This window comes from Orbicella faveolata, unplaced genomic scaffold, assembly GCF_042242905.1.
Source record: "Orbicella faveolata isolate gen_17 unplaced genomic scaffold, um_ofav_v1 contig_2, whole genome shotgun sequence".
Taxonomy (NCBI): domain Eukaryota; kingdom Metazoa; phylum Cnidaria; class Anthozoa; order Scleractinia; family Merulinidae; genus Orbicella; species Orbicella faveolata.
The window spans coordinates 7,117,851-7,132,500 of record NW_028301547.1 but is presented as its reverse complement, the minus strand read 5'-3'; the positions used below and the strand labels follow the sequence as shown (position 1 = coordinate 7,132,500).

Here is a 14,650-nt window from a genome sequence, read left to right as displayed (position 1 = left end):
AGTACTGTTACTATACTTTTACGGAGTGTCTCAGAGGATTTACTTAGGTGTACTCCAACAGATACATTCTTAAACAATTGCTCAGATGTTATTGAGTTCATGCTGGGATTCTACTAGGTTCATGATCACGCCTAAAAATACGATGACGCTTCTGAAGATGCTTTTTATCAAGTTGAAGAGTTGATAGCCCCAGTTGATAACTCCTTTGGTACAACGCGATTCTTGATAAATTCACTGAAAATGTGCGCTCCTATTGATCTATCGTAAGGCTTGCAGACCGACCCATTCCCAAAACACTTAATGTCTTTTAGTGTGGGTCTATCGCAAATGGTTTGTTTGTTTGTATGTGATGTTACTACCCTAGAAATCGTGGAATCCATGTTAACTTTAAACGACAACAACTTCTGCCCTACTTTACGCATCAGGTGATGCATGCACTTAAGAGACCAAGATGGCAATTCGTGGCTGAATGAGGAAAAAGAGAGAGTCGAAATTTGAACCCAGGCCTCACTGCCTGTGTAATTATGGGCACAATGAATTTGCTGAGCTACAAATCGGAAAACTTATTTTCTGACCACAGATCTAAGGGTCATCATAGCCATTCGCCGAGCTACATGGAAGATTTGTTTTCTTATCACAACTCATGGCCATTTGCTAACACCAAGTTACAAAACATTCTCTTCTGATGACGCAGGTTATAGTTAATTGTTGTTGATGGTGAGCTGGTCAAAATACATACAGCTTAACAGCAGAAATCTACATACTTTCTTCGAATCTATATGGTGAATACGTTACTTCATGCATGCGCTCATGATGTAATTTGCCCCTGCTGTTGAGGGGGGGTAAATCAGTGAAGAAATCCCTCCCAAAAAATCTCGATACAGACTGGATTAGGATCACATTACAATATGTGAACGTAATTAAACTTGTTACATTAAAGTAACATTAATGGTCCAAGTAACATTAACATTCAACTAACATTAAATGTCCAATCACAAATAAACGGATTCGATTCTTTTTTTTGTCACAATTATGCTGTCAGATATTGACATGTAGCCCTGATTGAAGTTGTTGAACTGTTTACAATCAATTCATACCTGAGAAATGAGAGGCAGTATGTTAATATTCACATCCTGACTTTGACTTCCACACCTTGAGACCTGTGTGAGAATTAAATACATGTACACTGTATTATCAAAATGATATTAGAAGCAAGGAGAGAGCGCAGTGATGACAATTATTGATGACATTAGCAACCACTTTTGAGTGATTATCAGTTGGTCATCAATAGACCAATGCCAATCTACGCCAATTAAGTAACTGGAAATGGATTGGCATTGATTCATCAAATGAATTGAATTGATTTTCTGATCATCAGTTTCATCGCTTGTTCATGTCCCAAATGAATGGACTGTGTTCATTTTGCTGGGTTCTCAGTAAACTTAGTCATTTGTGGGTTCAGTTTGTTGTTGATTCTGGCCTTGCTTCAAGGGTTTGTCTCTAGGCACTCCAGTTTTCCTCCCTCCTGACAAACCAACATTTCATTACCCCGGCCTAGACTGGCTGTACAGATGATTTCCAGGTCTACACAGCCAATGGGAGCCCCGATGGGGGTCCTGATGGGAAACACGACTTCAACAAAATAGCGTGCTATGAAGACACAAAATAGTCCATGGTTTAACAACACAAAAACCAAATCATTTAGGTCAGGGCAAATTCAATCGATTGCAGACACCCTCACACCAAAATGTAGTCTTCTTAAGGTGGCTCCATAGGGTAATCATTTATCATGTTGCACACGTTAGTGTTATGTTTTGATTGCTGTTTTGGAATTCGTTTTTACACCCAGTCCTTTCAAACTTATGAAATGTAATAAGCAATGATGATATGTTGATGTACTATCATCTCTGTTAAAATCTTGGCTTTTAATGTTGAATTCTAAATGCCCAAACAAATGCGTTGTTTAGTGTTTTATGGCTTTATTTGTGATTTTCTTGAATCTCCTTTGGTGAAATTTTCCAAAATTTTTATGGTACATTGAATACAGTGGAATATGATTTTAAACACGAAAAAAGTAGAGTTTGTACTGGCAGTTTTTTAGATTTTTGCAAATTTATGTCTTTTACCACTGCAGAAAAACTGGTCAGATAGATTTTGCTGAAAAATGAGCTCCAACTAAAGTAAAATATTTATTACCAGTCTGTCAAATTTTACAGAATTTTACTGTAGGAAATGCGAGAAAATTCACTGTCAGTTTTGCTTTTTGTGCTCATGTTGATGTCATAAAATTTCGAAAAACACTGACGTTTTCCTTTCAGCGCGCAGATTACTTGACCTTTCTTTTGTGCTAAGCGCAGGTACGATCATAAAACTATAGGGAGCCACCTTGAGCTGGTGAAATGCTCTAAGCTGAAGAAGTTTCACACTAAAAGTAGGCTTTTTCCCTGCTTCTAAGTCTTTTGTCTCATTTTAAAGTAACAGTCTCCCTAAAACTAGGATTGACTTCTCAGACAAGAATTTTTGGATCATGTGTACTTAAGGCATCCATTGGTCGAGTATCGGCCAATACTATCAGCCCATACTATCGCCCCATATATTGACTGACAGTCGGTCGACATATCAGCCGATACGCGGTCAATATGTCAACCGAGAGTTGGCAGAGTGTTGTGTCAAGTCAAAAGACCGTTGGTCGACACTATCGGTCGTTATGTCGGTCAACACTAGGCCAACACCTCGACTGACATGTTACAATCAACAGTTGCTGGTGTATCGGTTGACTTTTGGTGGTGTAATGGTCGACTGTTGGTGGTACCGGTGTACTGTTAACTGTTGTTTTGCTGACATAGCAGCCGTCTCCCCACAGGAGGCGCGAAAGAAGAGTCTCTACCGTCTATGCTCACATGTTGATAGAGCAAGGATGCAGCTCAAACTGCTGTAATTTCGAATACATATCTATTGCAACTTGAGATCTCGACAAGCATAGCTGGAAAAAACAGTCTTTGAGATAGAAGAATGTCGCCAGTATGAAAAGTAAAAAATGGACGAGGGCCGCCGAAAGACACTCTCAAAGGGCTAGAGAAGATTATATAATATTTGAGCAGAGAAGATAGAAGTCAGAAACAAGAGCCGCCCAAATGAGCGTAGTGTTGGCTGAGTGTTGAAGAAGTATCGGTCAAGTGTCGGCCGAGTGTTGGCGAAGTATCAGCCGAGTGTCAGACGACATGCCTGTCCGTCGAGTGTCAGTCAACATATCGACCGAGTATCGGTCGCTATGTCGGCCATGAGTTAGTTGACATATCGGTCGATAGTATCGAGCAATACTCGGCTGACAGATGCCTTAAGTACACATAATCCGAATTTTCTACCCTTAAAAAAGGAAACCACCCTTTACTGAGGCCCTGTTAGGGGTAAATTCTGACAAGCGACACGGCCTTGAAATGGCGACATGAGAGCTATGAATTGGCGACGAACGACAGACTACTCCAGTGAAATAGAGAAAGCGACAGCAATGGCAAGATAGACCAACAATGAATTTCGGAACTGAGAATGCAGTGATTGTTTTAAACATCTGAGTCAAAGTGAAGACGCATTTCCAGAGTTTTAAAAGTGTTTTCCTCTCTCATGTGCGATGCCGACGGGTCGTGAAACACAGGCTTTCTTATATATATGCCAAAACGTCATTGCTGAGTATTTTTTCTCACTCTCAGCTGAGAGAGAAGTGGCCTAAAATGCCTAAAAACACACTTAAGGAAAAAGGAAAGAGATCTTTGAAAGTCTGCTTCATATTTTTATCAGTGGGTCACCAGTAAAAAAATATGAAGTTGTATTATCAACAAATGGCATTATGGAAGGAAAAGAGAGACAGGGGAAAGCTGGCAAGGTCTTCTCATCTTCAGCAGAAAGTAAGGGTTACGCCAAATTCGAAGGAAGATTATAGATGGAGAGATTATCTGAGTGAGGCCGTTGAGATTTTGAGCTCAAGAACGGTTGTTAAACATAAACATGGTGAAAATAGTCATAGGTTCGATTGTACTTTAGGTCCAAATACTGACTGGAAAATGGCTGAAAATAGCAATTCCAAACATCTAAATTTCAAAATTTCCCGGGGGAGCATACCCCACATCTCTTAGGAGGTTAGCAACTTCAGTGCTCAAAAGCATGCCCAAGCCCTTAGAAAGCATGCCACCAATATGCCCCCCAGCATGCCCCCAGCCCCTTAGAAAATTTTGAAAAATTGAAGTAGCTAAGAAGTCTTTTCCTTCATTCTGAGTCGAAATGTGATGCTTTAAAAGTAACCTTAAAGTAATCATTAGACCCACTGACCAGAGAAATGCTCACTGTGCATAAGAATTCCTAGTGCTGAAAAGTGTTCGAAGCAAGTGCAAAGCATGCAAGAAGTAAATTATATCCAAAGAGATACTTAATTATATATGTATTGACTAAAACAGCAAGGAACCTTCAATGCGGGAGAAAGAATAGTTTCAGCGTGAGAGCGCAAGATTGAATTTGTTTGCGTGAGCCTCATGCTCAATGCGTGAGACTTGAGAGTACTGTGTCGGGTTTTTTTTTTTAATAAACAAAGGTATTACGATGTGTTATACGTGTAGCTTCGTTTTAATCGAACAAAGTCAAATTTCCCGACCCAACTCCTCTGAGACGAAATTCCGACAGGCGACATAGGAATCTTGCAAAATGCCGACATGGCTGGTGACGAATTTCAGACAGGGGACACGGATACCCCCCCTAACAGGGCCTCTTTACTAAGGGTGCATTACTTAAGAAAGTGTCATGACACTAACATAATAAGGATATAACCCAATGCCTTAAGAGACTTTACACTAGAACAAGAAGATCTGTTCGATCTTATAACCGCGCTTTTAAAATTTAACTGTTTTCTTAGCACTACAGTTGCAACGTAGTGCTGTAGACATCACAGCACTTGATCAACACAAACTGTATTGTTGCACCATCAGTCGTAACCGGTGTGAAATCTCCGATGACGTAATAGTCTTAATCTGGAACTTTCTTCGGGATATGTATGGGCATGAAGATACGAACACTATTAACAACAGCTTTCTTTCTTAAAAGTCACGATTAAATTAAATTGTTTTTTCCCTTGAGTAAAGGGCTAGCAAAGAAGTCACACAAGTCACATAATTGAAGAATTGCGTTATCCACGGCTATCTTTAGTACGGTGGTTATTTCCCTACCAATGACGTAATCCTTGCACGTTCTGACGAGTTCTTTACTTGCCTTGCAAATATTTAATTTTCCTTCCGATCTATGAACTCGCTGCGATGAAACAGCCAAAGAATTTACTTCATTTGCCTAAAACCACAAGAAATACTCACAAAATTACAAATAAATTAATGACCGTCGCTTCTGCCGAAATAAACTTGCAAGGTAAACACGATCGTATTTGTCACGTAGCGAAAGTGAAAGCTGCAACGTCAGCGCATTCCATGGCTGACGTAATACCTTTTTTCAGCGTATTTATTATTCCGTTTAAATCCAACGCTTTGATAAAACGAAAAGAAAATATATTTTACCTACAAAAAAGAAAACAATATCCATAAAATTGTCCGTGTATTTATGTTTTAACAGCTTCTGGCGGAAAAACATCACACGTTGCGTGACTCAAAGTTTGGCCGAGCGGAGGTCTGCGTCTGGTCACCGACAAAAAAAAAAAAAAAATAAACCACGGGTAAACCTAGAACCGCGCTCGGCCCATGGCCGCGCGGTTAAATAGCCACTTCCTCTTAGACTTAGTAGTTCAACCCTATTTCAAGTGTGGATAATGTGGATGAGTAGATTTTAACCAAAAAAGTTGTGATTTACTAGGATAAAAAAACATTTTTTTAAATAGAGTGAAGATTTGAATACTAGATTTCAAAGTATTGAGGAAAACAATTTAATAATATTTCAGAGAGTTTCTTGAAAATATACCTGAAGTTACCAACTTCATTTTCTAAAGTTCAAAGTGCAACTTAATAATATAAATCACTGTTTATCTCAAATTGCAAGTTCATATCTTTTACAATTTGAACAATCTAATCAACATTTGGTTTGCAAACCCAACCTATCTTGTTGACATAACTACTCTCTAAAACAATATACGTGCACTGCGCTGAATAACCAACTACATGTTTATAGCTAGCTTGAGTTTCACTGGACCCTAATCCACACTTTTCCTAACATGCTTACCTGAAGTAAGAATTAATCGAGGAAACATCACATCTTGAATCTGGGAACTGTGAAGATAACAACAACGCTCGTAAATGACGAAAGTTTCTTTCAAAGTCTATGAACTGAAAGCACAGCAATTTCTAAAGCAGAAGTGATCTTAGCTTTCTGCATTTAACAGATCAACGAGTCGTTAAAAACTAAAGAAATACAATCGCACTGTTAGAAAATGTGTAAATGAATGTTTATAAACTAACCACGCAGCAAAATAACTTGAATTTCACTCCTTTATTTGAAGAAGAAGAAGAAGAAGAAGAAGAAGCCAAAAATGCACTGTCACAGCTCAAGATGTCAAGATGCAACCATAAATCAAGAGTTAGAATGTCAGTGTCATAAATCATAAATCAATTAGAGCGTAAATCAAGAGCAAGAATGTCCCAGAAGACACAGCGCCCTCAAGCCAGGGGATACAATCTGGAATGTAATATGGAATGGACTTCTGAACCGTGGATTAATTATCATCCTTACCAACCTATGCAGAAGGGAGGATGAATAGTAAGAGAGTTAATCCAGCAGACGCCTTATTCCCTATGGCGCGTTTTCAGGGTCAAAATTAAAAACTAACTTTTCCACCTTTCCTTACCTGCTAAGTAAAATGTCTGTCATTTCCTGTCTTTGAAATTAGACAGTACGCATCTCTTTTGACCTCCGAAACAATACATTCCGCGTTTCCTGAATACTAAAATCATAACATCCGGCATATTTTGACCTTTGAACAAAATTCTCCGCGTTTCCTGACTTCTCTCGAATTTTAAGTCCGGCATGTTCTGACTTTCAATGTAATTAGTTACCAAATGTCGTAATATTTAGTTTAAATATCTCAACGTAACATCCCATACTGACACCTGACAAGCAATTTAGTTCGTAATGAAATCTCGCTGCTGAGCCGACATTCTGATTTGCAAAATTTGTAAATGCGCGTTTTCTGACTTCTCGATTCTACCAGGCGTCTTTTCCGCGCAAGCCTGGATCCCCTGATGCAAACCTAGTGCCAGGACCCAAGGGGGCCGGGGGTTTTCCCTTGGATTTATTAATGGTGTCGACGGCATAAGAGCAATTCTTGAGCAGTCTTCGCCATACATCATTCGACCTTGCAAGGAGACTTCAACAGGACACAGTTAGTGAAGATGTGGCTGATTATGTTCTGTTCCGATTGGAACAAATTTCTCGCCATTTGGTTCGACTTGCTGACAACATGCAGGTGTTTGATACAGTTCGACCCTCACTCGCCACTGTGACGCGAATGTTGTCGGAGGTAGAGCGGAATTGGTATCATTCCTCCCCAGCAGTAGCAAACCAGCCTAGAACGGTTGGGCGTCCTAGGTTCGAGATTCCACGGGAGCAGCTGCAATATCTTGCCGATTATGAAATCAACTTACCCGACATGTCCAGAGCCCTTGGTGTGAGTGAGAGTACCATAAAAAGACGTATGCGGGAGTACAATATCTCCATTACTGACAGGACGACAACCATTAGTGATGATGACCTTGATAACATGGTAAGATCCTTTCGTAGGGATTTTCCAGATGCGGGATATCGGAGGGTCCAATCGCAGCTAGTGTTTCGCAATATAAATGTACCCCAGATGAGAGCCCGAGAATGCATGCAAAGAACGGATCCGGAGGGACTTGCAGTGAGATGGCTATTCCTTACACCAAGAGCTGTGTACTGTGGCACATGGCACATAGACGGGAATCATAAATTGATCAGGTGAACCTTATTCGTAATTGATTATAAATAAAATTTATTCAGATTTACTGCGCCTAGTTTCTAATACAGGTGGTTGTTGGTTAGTCTCCTTCCCAGCCGGTTTTTTTTGGGGGGGGGGGGGGGGGTGGGGGGATGTCACGCAACGCTCTCTCCAAAGAAGCGTTGCGTGACACCCAAAAAACGGCTACGAAGGAGACTAGTTGTTGGTAGTGAGGACAGAATCCATGAAAGGACAGCAAAGTATGGACTCATGTATTTTAAGTTTCAGATGGAAGATTGTAGTGCATGGTGGAGTTGATGGATGCACAAGATTTCCAGTATATCTTAGAGCTGGAACAAAGAATACCGCAGCTACTGTTCTTGGCCTTTTCCAACAAGCAGTGGTAGAATATGGACTCCCCTCAAGGAATTTTTAATAAACCCTTGTTAAAATAAAGTGTACAGTAGCCTCCAACAAAAGCACTTTTCAGTCATCAAAATGCTTCTCAAGACAAATAGATTTTCAAATTTTCCACGGTCTTCATCCCATTGCCCTCCCCCCCCCCCCTCCCCCCGTGCAGGAGGAGGTAAGCCATTCCGGCGCTCCTCTACATCATGACCCTAGAGTCTGCCGCCTACTTTATGATTTCCTCCTGCTACTTTATTTCAATTTGAAAACCCTGATCACATGTTATGTGTATTATTGTTGGATCCACGCCTACGCGGAAAAGACGCCTGGTAGAATCGAGAAGTCAGAAAACGCGCATTTACAAATTTTGCAAATCAGAATGTCGGCTCAGCAGCGAGATTTCATTATGAACTAAATGGCTTGTCAGGTGCCGGCATGGGATGTTTAGTTGAGATGTTTAAACTAAGTAGTACGGTATTTGGTAACTAATTACATTGAAAGTCAGAACATGCCGGACTTAAAATTCGAGAGAAGTCAGGAAACGCGGAGAATTTTGTTCAAAGGTCAAAATATGCCGGATGTTATGATTTTAGTATTCAGGAAACGTGGAATGTATTGTTTCGGAGGTCAAAAGAGATGCGTACTGTCTAATTTCAAAGACAGGAAATGACAGATATTTTACTTAGCAGGTAAGGAAAGGTGGAAAAGTTAGTTTTTATTTTGACCCTGAAAACGCGCCATAATTCCCAAGCTTGTTATTTAGTTCTTCCACGAATGTAACCATGGTTGTTGTGTGATTGTTTACTTGGAGTCTCTCCGGCTATGTGCATGTGCGGAAGCGTGATGTCTACACGGCCAAACACCATGACACCAGCAGTCAATGTTAACAAAACGAGCTATAAACTCACGACTGTCCCAGAGGGACAAGTGCATAAAAACCGGAATAGGATAGCTTAAGACTTGTGAACCGTGAATTAATCATTATCCTTTTTAACCCATTCAGACACAAGAGAGAATGAGGAGTAAGAGAGTTGATCCAATAAGGGCCTTGTTCCCAGGGTAATCCCTCTCAAGTTATTTTTACAGGTGGAATCCATTCCTTTCACGGATGTAACCATGGGCGTTGCGTGGATGTTTTTCAGCCAATCCGCCTGAAACAGCAAAGTGAAAAGAAACTGATGCAATCTAAGGGCTTGAACAAGCTTTTTTTTTAGATTTGGTACAATGTCAGGAAACATTTGTGAAAAATATTGCCATGTGATGTGTTGAAGGGAAAAATGTATGGCCTTTCAACTGATAGGGTCCTACTTGTTAAATTAGGGACAAATTTTAAGACGTCTCCTTTATGAAAATTGTCCAGGGCAGGGTATGTCATAAACCAGTGTAATTTATTTTAATCATACGCTTATGTAAGGTTTCTTTGCATTTTGACGGTAAAATCAGCATAATTTGTTCACGTTTTTTACCTTTTTAAGCTTTCAAAGAGATCATAGTTTACAATAGGGAAAATTAAGGAAAAAAGGTCCAAAATACTTTGTTTTCCTTTAATTACTTCAAGAGAAGATCTACATGCATTATTTTTCCTTTGATAGTATCTGTGTCGATATATGAATCAACTTCAATCACACACTTCTTCAATGAATTCACTTATTACCGTTGGGAACCTTTTGTAATGGTAATGGTTGTGGTAACGGAGGTTACACGGCATAATGAAAACAAGCTATTTTTCGTGTCTTTTTATCTGAGCATATGTTTGCTTTCCTTCGACAGATGAATCTATAAACTAAGTGTAATACAAAAGTCAGTGAAGATGTTTAAACTGTTTATCAAAACAAACTATCAATAACTTTCTCATACATTATGGGTACACTTGCACTTGACGTTAACTGTTGTCGATAAATATAACTGGTAAATGTTACGTCTTGGGTAAAATTTAAAAAAAACTTTGGATTAAGCTGTTTATGTAAATGCCAATATTATTGTTAGTCACATAACAGAAATGGTGACGGAAGTTACTTAGTCATAAACATTTACATTCGGACCTGGTAAAGTTGCATATTGGATTAATGCTTTGTAAACAGGTTCTCGGTCATTGCAACAGTCTCATCAGTCAGCCTTTACTGTTGCTTTGATCGTCCGGGGGGAAAAGGAGGCTCAATTATGGCCAGAAAAGGCATCAGGTGTTACAGCCTTTTTCAGCAAACTAACTTGCTTTGGAGACCTTTGCAGGAAGGTTACACTGGTATCGCCATTCATTGGTTGTTATCTCTGTCAATTCTTAACTTATTTCAAACAGCATTACGTTACTTAACACCTGGTAAAGGAGGTTACTGTAACACTCGATAAAAGAGGTTACTATTTGTCTGATTAATATTCAATATTTTCAAGAAAATTAGTTCAAATGGAATGATTTTCTGAAAACGACATAGTTTCAAGGTCATCTGTATTATATTAAAACTTAAGCACTATGGCTAAAACGTAAAGCAGAAATATTTAGGTAACGGAGGTTGCCCTCTTATCCATAACCCTCCTCTCTACTGGGCTTAAAGGAAAAAAACGTTACTTTTGAAATGTAGGATCCGTGGTTAGTGTTCATAAGTCGATTAATGATTTAAATAGCAAGAAGCAATTCCACGATCACAGATCCGATAGTCTTTACTGATTTCAATCGCTTAGGTTTGTTCCATTTGTGAAGTAACGGAGGTTACTAATATTCTGTGGACACCTCTGTTACAATGACTATGAAGAATATTGATCAGACATAACAGAAGGATCCCTCATTATGAAGTGTTTTTAGTGTACTTTACTGTTAAAGACTTATAGCAGTGAAATTTTCAACTTCTGCTAGACATGGACTTGTTTTGATAAGAACATGGACTGCGGACAACAATTTTTCAGACACCTGAGGCACTTAAAGGGCATAGAATACAAAAAAGAAACCAACAACTTAACGACTCTATACCTTGATTGTGAAACACCCCTTTCATACTTGTAAATCATGTGGAACAGAAAAAAATCAGATTACCTTATTCTTTAGAATGATTTCATACCCAAAGACACTAAAAACTCCTATTGGCCTGCTTTAAGGCAGATTGACTGTTTTGTGGCCTGTTCCAGGCTCTCGGTAAGATAATAAACTAAGATAACAACTTTATTTACGTGTCAACGAGATTTAGTTTTGCTGCTAATTGGAGACACCTAAAGCGAGCTACACTTATCAGGACTATGTACAAATTCAATTTCTAAACACTATAATTATTTACAAGATAAAACCCTATCTATCAAAATAAGGATACAAAAGTGAATAAAGTTACAAATAAAGTTAACTAAGAATGATAAGAATGAAGAAAGTAGTCAAGTTGAACACATATGACATTTGCACCACTGCTTTCATTAATTAAAATGTTTAAATCCCTTTACCTGATGTTATTTTTAAAATTCTTTAAAATGAATGATTTAACATGATTAGGAAGTCCGGCCCATAGTTTTAAACCCAAATACTACACTGAATGTTTTCCATAAGTCACTGTCTTGAATCTTGGAATCATTAATCACAAAGTCTGCATTTCTCAAATTGAGGTTGCTTTGTTGTCTTTTAAAAAGATCGATTATATACTGTGGTCATAAGTTGTTCTTAACTTTAAACGTTAAAATTTCTATAACCTGGAGTCTCCGATTTAACAATGTTGGCAATCCAGCAGTAGTCAGCAGTTTTTCATAACTTGAAGCTGTGTTGCGGTAGATAGCTCTAAGTGCCTTTTCTTGGATCCTCTCCACTAGTTTACGTGTATCCAAAGGTTTAATGGAGTGCCATATAACAGAGCAATAAAATTGCTAACTTCTAAAGCTGAAGCTTGACTTTCTCTGGAATGACATCAATCAATCAATCAATCAATCAATCAATCAATCAATAAACTTTATTTAAATGTCTAAACCTTCTAGTCCGCCCGGAGGCCGACTAATCCGAGACACTCCCAATAAAATTACTAATAAATCAAGTTGAGTTAAGTTAAGTTAAGTTAAAATTACCTATCACTTGTTACAATATATATCCAAATCTAGAATTCCATTTATATTTTAAAATACGGACTAGAATATAATAATTTCTACCTATACAACTACATACAAACTTTAAATATGTCTAAAATTCTAAACACAATTTTCAGATTTCTTAAGCGCATTATGACACCGGCAAGTCTCCCTGCCTTAACCACAATTGATTTAACATGTTCTGTAAAATTAAGTTTATCGTCTATAATAACACCCAAGAGTTCCATAAGATTAGTGGGCTCTATCAGTGCTGTGCAATCAAGGGTAATAGTGACTGACACTGCTTCCTCCTTATTTGCATTTAGTGTCATTGTCAGAAATTTATCTTTGTTTGCAAGAAGTGAATTTTCCGTATATCACTGAGAGGCTAGCCTTACTCGTGCATGAGTTAATTCCGCTTTCTTTGCGTCCATATTTGATGCGTAGAGCTGATGGTCATCAGCAATCATTGAGATTTGAGGGAAACAAAATTTACTGTTCCTCAAGGGACCAGTCATCAAGTGAATTGTTATATAGCAAAACAAATGGGTCAAACCAGTCGAAAACAAATAATCACTTTATAGACAAATGACGTGCAACAGCGGTTAACTTTTCGCGGGTAACAGTGAACTGTTTCCCGTTTGACGTCATAGTTTTCGCAATGTTGCCCGCTCATGGCATTTGGCGGGAAACAGTTTCATTTTCAAAATATGTCGAGGAAAAGGATGTTGTTGTTCGTCGTGTTAGATGCAATAATAAAGTGTTTTATCGTTTGTCTCACGATGCAGTCACTTGAGATGTAGATCGCGACGTTTCGACTGCTTATTGCTAGTCCTCTTCGGGCGATAAGTTTGACTGACTACGTGACACCATTTACATCACGAAGGCCGGGCTAAGTGGGTTATCAACTTGTAGGACACTTAGCAAGGCTGAGGTGTCCTTACTGAAGAAAGGTCTGAATTTTGTCGTGACTCCTGCGAGCGTGCCAACCACCAAGATTATCACCATTGAATTAGCAGTCAGACCACTCGATACGGAACGAGTAGACACAGTCAGGAGAGCTGTCAACACCATCCTTCAACGGGCACGACCAGCCACGCCTAACACCACGAAGGAACAGCAGGAGACCCTTAAAAGCCTAAAAGAGGACAACTCCACCATGGTCCTTCTGGCTGATAAAGGTCGCACCAGAGTAATCTTGGACGCTGACATATACCACGCCAAAAGGTCACCGCTAATTGACTCAGGACCGTATCAGCTCCTAACAAAGACCCGACAGACCGGTTGACCCGGAAACTATCCGAGAAGGTGCTGACCCTGAAGCGGAATGGACACATATCAGAGTTTTTTTATAACAAGATCAGACCCCTACACAAACAACCACCTAGGATAAATGGTTTACCTGAGATCCACAAGGCCGACACACCGCTTAGACCAATTGTGTCATGTGTCAACACCTTTGTATACAATTTGCCTGCTTTCTTGGCTAAAATTGTATCTCCTCTAACAGGCAACTCGAACTTCACAGTGAAAAACTCAGCTCACCTGGCATCCACCATTGGTAGTGAAAAGATCCAGGAACACGAGATCATGGTGCCCTTCGACATAGAGGCTAGTCGCTGTTTACCAACGTACCTATCGAGTACAAGCCGGGCTACGGAAGATGGAGAGTGACGCAGACCTGGCTGACCGCACGACGCTAACACCAGTTCAAGTATTAATCGCGGACCTCTTGGATTTTGTATTAAGATGTACATACTTCCAGTATAACGGATCGATTTACGAACGAGACGGCGCAGCCATGGGGAGCCCGGAAACATTTGAAGAACAAGCAATAGAGTCTGCACCTTGCAAGCCTAAGATCTGGAAGCGCTACGTTCATGACACCTTCACCATCCTAGATCGGGATAGGGTGGAAGTCTTCTTACAACACCTAAACAGTCAACAACCATCAACCCGTTTCACCATGGAGATCGAGAATAACAGCAACATCGCCTTTCTCGACACGTCAGTTTACAGAGGAACAAATGGCCGCCTTACCAGCGGTGTCTACAGGAAGTGAACACCTATTCATCAGTTCCTAGCGTATGATTCACACCACACTCAGTCAGTAAAGCGCGGTATTGTGAAGTGTCTGTACGACCGGGTTAAACGTCTCGTGACTAAACCATCAGTAATCGCTGGAGAGAAGAAACACCTGTCATCTGTACATATACATTTACAAACATATACATTTACAAACATATAATTTGTTGTTTGTTAGGGAGAAATATATTTAAA

General features: G+C 39.5%; 2 protein-coding genes and 1 pseudogene across 7 annotated transcripts in view; 2 read left to right on the top strand and 1 right to left on the bottom strand.

Annotated features, from left to right (window-relative positions):
* LOC110049767 (uncharacterized) overlaps positions 1 to 6,608 on the bottom strand; it is a 23,471-nt gene extending 16,863 nt beyond the window's left edge. For all 5 annotated transcript variants that reach the window (XM_089289243.1, XM_089289244.1, XM_089289241.1 and 2 more), the window contains exons 1-3: positions 6,441 to 6,608; positions 6,205 to 6,251; positions 1,098 to 1,160 (exon numbers count right to left, since the gene is read on the bottom strand). The gene's annotated coding sequence lies outside the window, so the exon portion shown is untranslated. The remainder of the gene's footprint in view (positions 1 to 1,097; positions 1,161 to 6,204; positions 6,252 to 6,440) is intronic.
* Positions 6,609 to 6,779: 171 nt separating this feature from the next.
* Positions 6,780 to 8,465, top strand: LOC149111757 (uncharacterized). Of its 2 annotated transcripts, none has more exons than XM_089290280.1 (2): positions 6,780 to 7,953; positions 8,222 to 8,465. In XM_089290280.1, exons 1-2 carry the CDS (start codon positions 7,439 to 7,441, stop codon positions 8,367 to 8,369), a joined length of 663 nt encoding a protein of 220 aa, XP_089146406.1. In that variant the 5' UTR covers positions 6,780 to 7,438; the 3' UTR covers positions 8,370 to 8,465. The 2 variants fall into 2 exon arrangements, with proteins under 2 accessions (XP_089146406.1, XP_089146405.1); XM_089290279.1 differs by having other exon boundaries at positions 8,216 to 8,465.
* A 4,767-nt stretch (positions 8,466 to 13,232) lies between these two features.
* On the top strand, positions 13,233 to 14,649 carry LOC149111756 (uncharacterized; annotated as a pseudogene).
* Position 14,650: the final 1 nt, after the last annotated feature.

Coding starts and splice junctions, on each gene's coding strand:
- LOC149111757 (XM_089290279.1), top strand. CDS start 7,439: ATGCAGGTGTTTGATACAGTTCGACCCTCACTCGCCACTGTGACGCGA. Junction 7,954..8,215: donor GGGAATCATAAATTGATCAG/GTGAACCTTATT, acceptor ATGTATTTTAAG/TTTCAGATGGAAGATTGTAG.